The 12,199-nt window shown below is 50.0% G+C and overlaps 2 protein-coding genes and 2 long non-coding RNA genes across 9 annotated transcripts in view; 2 read left to right on the top strand and 2 right to left on the bottom strand.

Annotated features, from left to right (window-relative positions):
• The window catches only part of MIPEP (mitochondrial intermediate peptidase), a 164,773-nt gene extending 160,162 nt beyond the window's left edge, over window positions 1-4,611 (bottom strand). For 3 of the 5 annotated variants that reach the window (XM_040448037.1, XM_040448038.1, XM_040448036.1), the window contains exons 1-2: window positions 4,388-4,610; window positions 1,278-1,451 (exon numbers count right to left, since the gene is read on the bottom strand). In XM_040448037.1, the coding sequence (XP_040303971.1) occupies window positions 1,278-1,451; window positions 4,388-4,576 (363 nt within the window). In that variant the 5' untranslated portion in view covers window positions 4,577-4,610. Of the gene's footprint in view, window positions 1-1,277; window positions 1,452-4,387 lie in introns of all 5 variants that reach the window. The other 2 variants (XR_005782262.1, XM_040448035.1) reach the window with 2 other exon arrangements.
• Window positions 4,612-4,862: 251 nt separating this feature from the next.
• Window positions 4,863-6,166, top strand: LOC121012738 (uncharacterized). Of its 2 annotated transcripts, XR_005782264.1 has the most exons (3): window positions 4,863-5,021; window positions 5,578-5,830; window positions 5,972-6,166. It is a non-coding gene; the product is annotated as an uncharacterized LOC121012738 (long non-coding RNA). The 2 variants fall into 2 exon arrangements; XR_005782263.1 differs by having other exon boundaries at window positions 5,578-6,166.
• Window positions 6,167-8,135: 1,969 nt separating this feature from the next.
• On the top strand, window positions 8,136-8,999 carry LOC121012661 (uncharacterized). The gene is made up of 2 exons (XR_005782208.1): window positions 8,136-8,537; window positions 8,630-8,999. It is a non-coding gene; the product is annotated as an uncharacterized LOC121012661 (long non-coding RNA).
• A 1,424-nt stretch (window positions 9,000-10,423) lies between these two features.
• LOC121012741 (complement C1q and tumor necrosis factor-related protein 9A) overlaps window positions 10,424-12,199 on the bottom strand; it is a 16,429-nt gene continuing 14,653 nt past the window's right edge. The window contains exon 4 of the mRNA XM_040448047.1: window positions 10,424-11,463. Within this exon, the coding sequence (XP_040303981.1) occupies window positions 10,694-11,463 (770 nt within the window). The 3' untranslated portion in view covers window positions 10,424-10,693. The remainder of the gene's footprint in view (window positions 11,464-12,199) is intronic.

The following is a 12,199-nucleotide window of genomic DNA, read 5'->3' on the forward strand; positions in this document are numbered from 1 at the left end:
GGAGGGAGAACAGGTGGGTAGTTGCCAGAGGTAAGAGGGGAGGCCTGGGCAGGACTATACAGGGGCCTTTGGGGGGTGATGAGATGGTTATGTACCCAAACTGTGGCGGTGGCTACGTGAATACGTGAGTTAAAATTCACAGAACTACGCCAGCCCCAGAAAGAAGCCAATTTTGCCAAATGATAATTTTAAAAATAAATCCTTTTTAAAAAGCTAAGTGACACTCCAACCTCTCCAGGTAAGGGAGACCTATTCATCTGACCTAAGCAGCCAGCCAGCCAGGAGGAGGTTCAGAGCAGCGGGTTAAGGGCGTGAGTCCTACAGCCAGAACGCCTGGACTCTGAGCCCAGCCCCACCCCCTACTGGAGAGTGACCTTGGGCACATCACTTAACCTGTTACTGCCTTTCTTTCGGCAACTGAAAATGCTAAGAAGGTTAGTTCAGTTAATCCAGGTAAACCTCTAACCAGGGCCTGGTGCCTCATAAGATCTAAAAAAAAAGCTGACATCAGAACATCAGCTCCCTGAGGCCAGAGACCGTGAGCGTCATAAGCCGCATTCCCAGTGCCTAGAACAGAGCCTGGCACGTGGTGGGGGCTCGACACTGAACGAATGCGAAGGGAAGGCAATAGATAGTCTAATACGAAGTAGACAGGCTCAGGAGGGTTCAGTTTTGGATCACGTGCGCCACTCTAACGACATGACTACTGAAGACGTGGCTCTTTAGGGCAGATACACGTGTGCCTTCTATCTCAGCAACAGGCTTCTCAGCGAAGAGACGGAGGTATATGTCTGTTTCAACTTCAAAATGTGAAAAAAGGAAGCCACTAATACAATCAGTTTCGTATCCAAATCTTAGTTTTCACCGGAAAAGACATTTCTGAAAAGGTTATAAAAACTGGCTTTTCATAGGATTAATTTTACTGTCATGTGCAGGTAAATGTCCTCTTAAAACTCTCGTAGAAGTTTTTACGAGGAATCTTTGCCATACGAGTAATCATTGTTTGATTATACATCACGTGCTATTTTCGTAACTACACGTATTAAGGTACAAGTTCTACATGTCACCCTTTCCTCTACATTTTTCCCTTCCTAATGACTTTCTCCCACGAGAACAAGTCAGCTCTCACGTGGTTCAGATGCTGTCAGCATACGTGTTGCCAAAGCGAGGACCAGATGCTTTTAACTTTATAGTCTAGCATTAAACCTAATAAACTTAGCGTAAACGTTAACAGCTTGACACCCAGGTAGTTTCGAGGCTCACACCAAGCGTCTTACCAAGTCGGCCACCCTGCACAAGGAATCAGAGAGCTCGTCGAAAATGAGCACGGTCTGGGGCCCAGGTGCCACGGAACACACACGCTCCACAAGCAAGTCTGCCTTCCTCAAGGCATTTTCTTGGGCGACCCGAAATCCTTCTGGGGCGCTGAGCTCAGGAACTCCAAAAAGACCCTGCAATCCAGAGAACAGTTCCCATTTGTCACTAAAAACACGATTTTTCGGTGTTAAGTGTAAGTCCTTTCTCGGAGAGGAAATCTCGGTTTTCACCGGTGTATCACATAATGCCATGTTCACATTTCCCACGTATTCCATAGATTAAACGACACCTGTTTTAAGAATGTGACTGTTTTTTCATTTTTAATTATTTCATATAAAACAAAAATAGAACGATACAGGTTCAACACCCAGCTCAGCCACTACTACAGACCCTACCTCATAAAGTAGTTACAAGGATTAAATGAGATGATACGTGTTTTTAAAGCATTTCAACACTGCCTGGCACGCAGAGAGCCATTTAATAGATATTAGCTGTAATCACCATTAGCCGTATGACCCCGGTTGGCCTAGTTCTCTCTCCTCCTGGGTCTAAGTTTCTCATTAAGCACGATGGGGATGACAGTACACATCTGACAGCATGGATACAGATATACTATATTAGAAAGTATATGTAAAGTCTTCTGGGGACGCTGCTGGCCATTGGGTCCAGTCCAGTACCTAGAACCAAGTATTCCACAACTCAAGATAGAGAGGATGAGTTGAGCACATAGATACTTCAGGAAGCTTTAATAAGCATGTTAAGACCAGCTCATCGGCTGAAAGCAGCAAATTTTATACTTTCCGAAAGCATGTCAGCATCTTGATAAGGACAAAGATCACTAATCCAATGGGAATGAGCATCCTTTTCTACCAGTTCAAACACTCTCGTTCCAGCACCCAGGAAGGCAGGATAGAAAACACAAAGCATTTACTGTGCATTTACTGCACGCCAAGAGGAGAATTCTGTACCTAATACAGGTTCCCTCATTTAAATCACATAATCCTAGTGCAGGAACCATCATTCTTCTTTCACACATAAGGAAACACACTTTAAGAAGCCAAAAAAAAAAAAAAAAAAAAGTTTGAGGTCATTAATTGTGGGAAAGACAGAACTTGAGCCCGCTTTGTACATCTCCAAAGCGCACACTTTTTCCACACTTCTGTATTGCAATTTATCTGTTTGAAAGTCTCTCCTGAGAAGGCAAAATCCTAGAGGGAGGAACCGCTTTCATCATTTGAACCAGCTGCCCAGCATAGTGCCTACCACATGGGCAAACTCGTGGACGAGACAAATTAACGGACCAGCGCTTAGCTCTGTAGTTCAACTTTGCAGATGACTAATAGGTTGATTTTGGAAAACAGCAAGAGGTAAAATTTTCAGGACCGATAAGGCCTGCCTTTTCTGCAAGAAGGGATGCGTAAAATTAACCTCTCTCCAAACTGATTAAATAATGAAAAAAAAAAAAAGACAGTTGCGGGCAGAGCAGAATCAGGACCAAAACCAAATCAGATTCTCTACACTGATTTAATTTGATTCAAGTACAGACTATTTTTCATTTCCCAGCACACCTCTCCACACTGCTCTTGGGAATTCTAAACCTCAGACTACTAGTTATGGAAATGATAAAAAAAAACAAAACAAAACTACATTAACCTTTGTGGTTTTGTGTTGTTCTCTTGTTTAATGAAAAACCAATTCAGGTACCTGAAAATCCAATGTCAGTATCTAAACTCGTGATCTTCCAAAAAAAAAACCAAAAAGCTAAAATTAGTTTTGTTTCAGGGGCGCCTGGGTGGCGCAGTCGGTTAAGCGTCCGGCTTCAGCCAGGTCACGATCTCGCGGTCCGTGAGTTCGAGCCCCGCGTCAGGCTCTGGGCTGATGCCTCAGAGCCTGGAGCCTGTTTCCGATTCTGTGTCTCCCTCTCTCTCTGCCCCTCCCCCGTTCATGCTCTGTCTCTCTCTGTCCCAAAGATAGATAAACGTTGAAAAAAAAATTAAAAAAAAATAAAATAAAATTAGTTTTGTTTCATCCACCCCAAACCAAACACTTTTTTCGTCTTTCTACCCAATACCTATACGTGGTTGTTCTCCTCTCACCAAGTATGTTAAGACCTTATTCTGGTATTTACCCCTATGGAAGTTGGCCGATTTCATACAAAAATATTTTTAAAACAGTCAAAGCTAATGGCAGAGATCAAATAAGAAAACACTCAAATCAGTAAGCTCACTGGTAACGGTATCCTAGGCTCTTCCAAGAAAGGCAATGGTACAGATAATGAAGAAATTTAAAAGGCAAACATAAAAGTAACAACCTGAGGAGGGTAAAATCCACAAATGTAAAGTACAACAGGAATAGAAGGGTAAACCCCTTTCAAGCGTGCCTTCCTTTCACCTTTAACTCAGGCACTCGGTAAATATTGACTGCCTACGTAACGCCAGACACCTGCTGCGTGTGTGGCCCTAGCAGTAAACAGGAACCAGAGAATTCAGTCAGTGACTTCCCGGGGGAAGAAATCAACGTGATCAACGCCATCGCATTATAGGAAATTAGACGGTTCTCAACAGTTTTTGTGTTTTATAACAAGAAGAGCCCAAAGCTTTGGAAAAAATTTAAACCGGCATTTCGAGCATCGCCGGCATTAGTAATTACACGGAAACCTGACGCCGCCCGTGAACTGTAGGGCGAGGCGCCAAGGCACTAGGGTTGGGTTGGGGCAGAAGCGCACTTCAGCTGGGGTTGGTCCCAGTGTGAGGCGAGGGCGGCACCCGGCAGGCGGGATTTACCGCCACCGCCAAAATGAACTATTTTAAGTGCACGTGGAGCGAGGGCTCACACGAGCCAAGTCCCAGGACCCACATTCTGGGGGGCAGGACCCCTAAAGACCGCCCCGCCCCCCTCACACCAGCCCCTCAAAGAGGAGGTGACGGGCAAGGTCACCGAGAGCGCACACGACACCCTACTGTACAAAGCGGGTTCGCTGCCCGGCTCCTCCCAGACCCAAAACACGCGGCCCGGATCCCTGCTGGGCCACGCCGGGGGTACGAGGGGAGCCCCCTCCCGCGCCGCTCACCCGGCGCTCGCCGAACAGGTCCAGGCGGCGGCCCTGGGGCTTGACATTGAAGGCGGCGCCCACCGGGAACCAGCTGGTGCTGACCCCTCGGGCGCGGATCCTGGCTCCGAGGCCCCTGGAGCCCGCTCGCCCGGGCCATACAGGCGCTGCCCGGGTTCCGAGCCCGCCCAGCCTCCCGGCGTACAGCATCTGGAGCCCAGAGCAGCCCCTTCCCCCGCCGCGAGACCCCGCCCCTGCACCGCAGCTCCCGCCGGGAGCACGCGCACCGCGTTTCCAAGGCAGCGGGCCACGCCGCACCACGTGACGCCAGCGCTTCCGGGTCGGGGCTCGAGGCCCTCAGAACGTGAGCACGTCGCAGTCCCGCGAGCAAGAGCGTCGCTCCGCCGCCTTCACGGCGGACGCCGCGGTCTTGCGCCCCCTTGTGTCTGGAGTAAAGAACGGCCCAGGTTTACGCTTCCCTCCCACGTGACTCGAGCGAGGCGGGCAAAGTCGCGCCGCAGGGTGAATTCTTCCAGGAGGGGCAGCGAACGCTGGGCGACCGCCGCCTGAGTGCCTTCCCCGACGTGACAGCACCGGCGACGCTCGTCGACTCTATCGGCCTCCACCCTAAACGATGGTCGAAATTAAATCTACGGTATGACTGCACCGCATGGTTGTGTGGAACCGAGTAAATTTACTGCCAGTGAGTCTCCACTCAGAGTTTGGCTGGTAAAATTGTTACGATAATTAATCTACAGTGTACATTTGCAGAGGGAGGATTTCGCCGCACTTCACTCAGCCATAGGGGAATGAGAAGATTTGGGGGCAGGAGGCCGAAAGGAAACTGCGACTTGGGGCTTAGGATGGGGAGTGTGGGAAAGGGCTGGGGGCCCTGGACAGCCTTGGCCTCCCCTAAATGAACGGAAATCACACGACAGGCGGAGTCGGGCCGGGTTCTTGTCCAGGACGGGAAGCTTACCCTTGCTAAACTTCAACGCCCTCGTCTGCAGAAAGGGAATCGTGCCAGGTGCCTGCCTCCTGTACCTTCCAGAAGTGCGTGCAGATTACGTGACCGAGTTCACAGCGAGGTGTCTTTCTTTCGAGAGGCTTCTGTAGGTGGAGGGAGAAAAATGCCACGGTTGGGGAAGGGACCGAGGGGAGGGGAGGCTGCCAACGGCACCCTCACATTTTGCCTGGCTTCCTCCCTGCAGACACCTGCCGGTCCCTGGTCTATTTCAGGGTCGAGCCGGGCTGCAGAGTGGCGGAGGCACGTGGGACGGCCCCTTGACAACTGACGCCTCTGCAGAAGTGAAGCCGGGGGTTCGGGTGTGAGAAGAGGCCCACCTAGGAAAGCGAGCAAGAGGGGAGGGCTGGCTACCGCCGCTTCCCGCCAGCGCCTCGAAATACGAAACACACAGCCTCAATGTTATGCAGGAACTGAACGCCGCCCGATTCGTTAAATCGGTGAGCGCACAGGTCATCGAGGGCGGTGGCGAGCTAGAAGGAGGATTCCTGTGACTTGTGCAGAGGAACAAGAGCCCGAGTGGACCTTTTGGTTCCGGGGCAACCCACAGGCACATTCTTCTGAAACCGCTTTATTTGAAGTCGTTCCAGAGCTTTATCTCCCCTGAATGTTTGGGCTTGGAGTAAAACTGTTCACTTGAGCATTGCCTGTTGGGTTTGATCAGTCCTAAGAGCCTTCTGGAAAGGCCCAGAAAGCCAGAAGGTGAAGCCAGGAGTGAGTGGTACGTGCGTCCTATAGATCGCTTCTAATCCGCCTTCCTCCCTTCGCAGGGGGGGGTAAAAAAAAAAAAAAAATTAGTTTCAAATGGAGTTTGTTTTCAGTTTAGCCTGGCAGGGAGAAAAGGCCCAGTTAATCGTGGTACATAACAATTAAAATTTAGCTAAGACAAGCAGTGTAGCGAACCTATACGATTCTTTACAACTTAACTATAAACTGTATTTCATTATGCATGTACGGTAAGTTGTGATTTCATTTTCTCCTGACTTTTAATCAAAGACTTCAAATGATTTAAAACCCCCAAATTCCTAACTCTGTGTTAATATCTCATTATTGGCAACCGGTGGCTCATAGGGCAGCCTACCCCATGTGGCCGACCTAATGGCCATATAGCAGACCCTTACAAAGATGTCAAATGTGTCGTGTAAAAAAGAAAATTCATCAGTATATTACCAACATATTTGACCAATAAATAAATAAATAAATAATATATATATATATTTGACAAAAATGCTTTTTCATTTTTTTCTTAAAAAGGTGCTTCAAACCTGAGAGCCTTCCTTTAGCCCAGAATGATTTTCCTACAAGGATCCCTAACCATCGTAATGCAACATTTAAGCCTAAGAGTGTCCGGGGGTGGGGGTGGGGTGGGGGTGGGGGGTGGGGGGTGGTGACAGCTTGTCCCAAATTAACCAAGTGTCTTGTGTCTCAGAGAGCCTGGCATCGTTAGACTGTTCAGGCCTGCAGCCCAGATTCACAGACAGCCAATGAAAAATCATCACAAATGGCGGATTACATGCGCCCCACCCCTGCCAGTCCAGCTTTATCTTTTGAAATCCTTTAAACTATGTTTTACATCCCATCTTCCATATTTCATCAAAAAAAAAAAAAGAAGAATTTTATAAAAGTTTGTATCCCATGTGTGGTCATAAATGTATTTTTTTCCTTATGTCTATCTCAGCGTATAACGTTGGGTTCCTGAATAACTCAGCACAGGTCGCCTCCCGATTCAACCCTAACAAAACCAGACTTCGGGGAGAAACTGCTTAGATTACTACAATTGAAAAAAGCCAGAGAGGGGATCCTGGGCTCAGTCAGTTGAGTGTCCGATTTCAGCTCAGGTCATGATCTGACGGTTCGTGAGTTTGAGCCCCACATCGGGCTCACGGCTGTCAGCCCAGAGCTCGCTTGGGATCCCCTGTCCTCCCCTCTCTCTGCCCCTCCCCTGCTTGCTCTCTCTCTCTCTCTCTCTCTCTCTCTCTCTCTCAAAAATAAACACTAAAAAAAGCCAAAGAATAAGGACACTCTGGCTCAATAAATAAAGTGATCAGTCCCGCGGTAGCTGAGGGGAAGGAGGACAGCAAGGTGGGTACAGGGGCCACAGTGCAAACCTGAAGGAGACACTCACAGTCAGGGTCAAGTGCATGCAGCGGCAGCACCTGAAGGTGAGCCCCTCCTTCGATTCTGCACCCAGGGCCCCTCCCTTGCTTCACCCCAGTCCTGGCTCTGTTCTAGAAGAAATAAGGAAGGCCAATCAAATACCTATAAACAGAAGTTATTTCTGTACATTTCCCAGATTTTCCATAAGCACCGAGCAGTTTTTCAATTCTTCATTTTTACAGACTGCTGCCTGCTTGTAATGATCATTTAGAAAAAAGCCCCACTTTCCCCAGGGAATGAAAACGTCGTCCCAAGTGTCTTGACTTGGAGCATGGATAGAATGGCCCTAAGTCCCAATTTCTAGTGGCCCATCCTGTCAGATAAACTGGTCCCAGGCTGCGATTTGGGAAATAGCGTGGCTTGAATGTGCACTGGACTTCCATCCTTTTGCTCCTTTATCAGTTGCTCTCAAACTCATGGAAAAGTATACGAGGGGCGCCTGGGTGGCTCAAGTCAGTCAAGCGTCCGACCTCGGCTCAGGTCATGATCTCAGGGTTCGTGAGTTGGAGCCCCGTGCCGGGCTCTCTGCCGTCAGCGTGGACCGTGCTTCAGATCCTCTGTCTCCCTGTCTCTGCCCCTCCCCTGCTTGCACTTTCTCTCTCAAAATAAACAAATAAACTTAAAAAAAAAAAAAAGTATATTGAGTTAACTGAGGGCTATGTAATACTTGCAGAATATTAGAGGCTTGGGACCGTGTAAAATGATTTCAGTCAACCACTGCTGTACCCATAGGAGACTGGAGCACAGAAGAACTGAATGACGTACCCACTGCAGGTTCCTTGGTCAAGGCTGGAACGACAGCCCGTACGTCTCGACTCTTCGTCTTGGGCTTTCTCCGCTATAATCACGCTGCCCCCCTCCTTAGGTCATAGACTCCTCAACGTTCTTTTAGACACAAGCCGTGGTAACAATGGCACTAACAACAAAAGACCTGCGTCACACTGGTTGAAACCGAGAATCCGGTGGCTCACGCAACAACCTAGTCCACAGGTATCTCTGCCTTCAGGGACAGCTGGCTTTAGGGGTCTTAACAGTGTCATCAGAACTGGCTCATCTCCAGCCCTGTTTGGCTTTGTTTTCAGGCTCTACAGATGAGCTAAATGGCTGCCAAGTAAAGTCCTGACGTCACCTGAAGATCTTGCCCTTCCCCACCCCCCCAACAGGCCTTCCAAAGTTGCACATTGCATGCCATTGGGTCTGATGGGATAGGGCACCATCTTGGAAATAGTCACCGTGGCCCGAAGGTACTATTCTTACTAAATAGGCCTGAATCCCATGTCTACCCAGAGTGTAGAGTCTACACCCTTTGAAAGACTTGTCTGAGGGTACACATCAGGACCAGACAAGAGGGAGGCAGAGGTGCCCATCTGAACAAGAATAGCCACTGTGGCCTAAAACGCAAGTTTCTCCTTACCTCGTTTTCTTAGTAAATTCACCTGCATCCTCCGCTTTCCACTGTAGCTGTTTAGTGTCTCTGTCCAGGAACCTTCTCCTTTTGCATGGCTCCTTTAAAGTTTTTATAAGGTAACGGGGCGCCTGGGTGGCTTCGTCGGTTAAGCGTCCAATTTCGGCTCGGGTCATGATCTCACGGTCCGTGAGTTCGAGCCCCGCATCGGGCTCTGTGCTGACAGCTCCGAGCCCGGAGCCTGCTTCGGATTCTGTGTCTCCCTCTCTCTCTGCCCCTCCCCCACTCATGCTCTGTGTCTCTCAAAAATAAATGTTAAAACAATTTTATAAGGTAAATAGTGAAAAAAATCAAAAGGAATTCACCCTGCTGTGTTTTGAACTTGTTTGAGACCTGTGATCTCTTTTTTTCTCCCTTTTGGAATGGGACTGTCTATCCTGTGCCTTTCCCACCATTGTATTTTGGAAGCAAATGATGTGTCTGGCTTCACAGGTTCACAGAGGCAGAGGGATTTTGCCCCAGGATGATCCACGCATTAGCTCTTACTTATAACTGACTTAAAGGAGGAAGATGATGCGATTGGGGACTTTGAGCTGGCGATTTTTAGATGAGATTTAGAGTTAGCATGGATGCTGACACCGTTAAGACTTTGGGGGATGTTGGGATGGGGTGAGTGTATTTGGCATTGGGGAAGGTCAGGAATTTTGGAGGACCAGAGCAGCCTATAATACGTTGGATCGTGTCTCCCAAACAGATACGCTGAAGTCCTAACCCTTGGTATCTGTGAACGTGACCTTACTTGGAAACAGGGTCTCTGTGGGTGTACTCAGGTTAAGAGGAGGTCATATTAGATCAGGGTGGCCCCTCATCCAAATGACTGGTGTCCTTCTCAGAAAAGGGAGGTTTGCGCACAGGCAGACATGGAGGAAGGCCGGCCAGGTGAGGATGGGGGCAGAGCTTGGAGGCTTCCACAAGTCGGGGAAAGTCTGGGTCTGTCAGAAGCTGGAAGGAGCCAGGTAGAACCTTCCTCAGGGGCTTCAGGGACACTGGCTCTGCTGATACCTTGATTTGGACTCCTAGCCTCGTGAGACAGTTACTTGCTGTGGTTTTCAGCTCCCCCGTTTGTGGTGCGTTGTGACAACAATCCCAGGAAACCAGTACAAATTCGAGCCTGGCAACTGGTTTCATAAACAACTATTTGTTGACCTAAATGGCGATTAAAACCCGAGCTACCAAATGAGCAAAGTGTTCCACAGCTTTCTGGAATGACCCGTCACCAGCTTACGCCTTGTGTTAGCTACGACATGGAATGAGCGCTTGGACGCTTCCCGGTGTCCCCAGAAATTCAGATGAGGGGTAAGTCCTGATGCGGCTCCTTCAAGAACTAACTCGCGTTATCAGAACACTGGTCCCATGAGAAACACGCGTGCAAAGGATTCTCCAGATAAGGGGAACGATGAAAACTCATAAATGAATTATAATAGATGATGCAGGCATCTTTTGAAGATTTTATTCTTAAGTAATCTCTACACCCAACACGGGGCTTGAACTCACAACCCCGAGATCGAGAGCTGCAAGGCCCCCCCCCCAGCTGAGCCAGCCGGGCGCCCCGACACGAGCACTTGGGTGCCGCTCTGTGATGATTACAGTAATGAGGGTGCTTCGTAGAGTAGAATCATTGGACAGCATTTTCACGAAGCCGTCTCCAATGGGTGGTGAGCAGAGTCTAACCGCCTCCCCGTCACTGGCTGAACAGAAGGAAGCCCGTGAAAGTTGTGTCATCGTCCTCATCCGCAAACAAGCCGTTAAACCTCTCCCCTCCTGCCACCTGCATCCACACCTCGTCCCCCAGCTTCAGGGGCAGCACGATGCCTCCGGACGCCTGGTCCTCCGAGCTCATGTAGCCGTCCTTGGTGTGCAGGATTTTTACCCCATTTTTGACCAAAGCTACCTGAACGTTCCTGGAGAAGACAGTGATGTGGTAGGTGAAGTAATAGACCCCGGCAACGTGGCAAGTGAATTTCCCTGTGGCTACATCGTAGTGATTGAATTCGTTGTACAGGATCTTATCAAATTTAATGGGCGCATCTGAAGCCGGAAACTTGCTCAGTACCGTGAGGCCCACCGTGAAAGCGCTTTTGGGCAAGACGGGAGTCTCGCCGATTTTCCCTTTTTCGCCTCGGTCCCCTTTCCAGCCTCTCATCCCCCGGACTCCCGGCTCCCCCTGGGGCCCGAGGGGCCCAGCATCTCCTTTGGGGCCAGGCTTTCCGACGGGGCCCATGGGGCCAGGTAGACCAGTTGGCCCCGAAGGCCCAGTGTGGCCCTGTAGCCCCTGAGGACCAGTGGGCCCCACGTCGCCTTTCTCCCCCTTTGGCCCTCGAGGGCCAGTCTCCCCCTGGAGGCCTTTCTCTCCCATGGGACCAACAAATCCCTTGGGCCCGTGTTTTCCTGGGGGTCCCTGGGAGCCTTGATCGCCTTTGATGCCTTTGGCTTCGACTTTTCCGTCTGCTCCTAGGCGGAGAAAGAGAGAATAAAGGAAAAGATGACTTGCGACACGTCACCTTGCAAAGCCAGCTTTGGCTTTTCTCGAGCACACAGAGGAGATAAAGCAGTGCAAGTACAGTAGACGCTCCGGGTCCGAACGTTACTTTACTCCTAAAGCGCGTGCGTGGCATCCACACCCGCTCACACGCGCGTGCGTGCACACAAAACCCCTTCGTACTCCTGTCCGCTACGGTGGCGTCGGGGTCCACGTTAGAAGTTCCAGCTCCTTACCCGCCACAGAGTCGACTCTGGCCACTACACACGGCCGACCCTTGGGCACAGGTCTTCGGAAAGGCAGACGAACTCAAGCTGCCTCCAGTGACCCGCCACTCAGCTCTCGTTCTGTGACATCTTCTAAAAAAACCCCTCACGGGACTGAACAGGCCCCTCAGGGCCCCCCGGCTCCTCCAGCCCGACTGGAGAGCTGTGGTGAGGAGCACGGGTTCTAGAGCCAAATGCCAAGACTCCTTCCTGTCTCCTCCACGCAGGCACAGCGGGACAAGCCAGTCAGCCACCTACACCTCTGATGCCTCATCCGTAAAACTGAGACAATAATACCACCTCATTTATAGGCTGTTGTATCGAGTCGATATGTGGAAATCGGGGCACCTGGGTGGCTCAGTCGGTGAAGCGTTAGACTCCTGGTTTTGGCTCAGGCGATGATCTCACGGCTCAGGAGTTCGAGCCCCGCACTAGGCTGTGC

Source organism: Herpailurus yagouaroundi, unplaced genomic scaffold, assembly GCF_014898765.1.
Source record: "Herpailurus yagouaroundi ecotype Mexico unplaced genomic scaffold, PumYag 197, whole genome shotgun sequence".
In the NCBI taxonomy this organism is placed as follows: domain Eukaryota; kingdom Metazoa; phylum Chordata; class Mammalia; order Carnivora; family Felidae; genus Herpailurus; species Herpailurus yagouaroundi.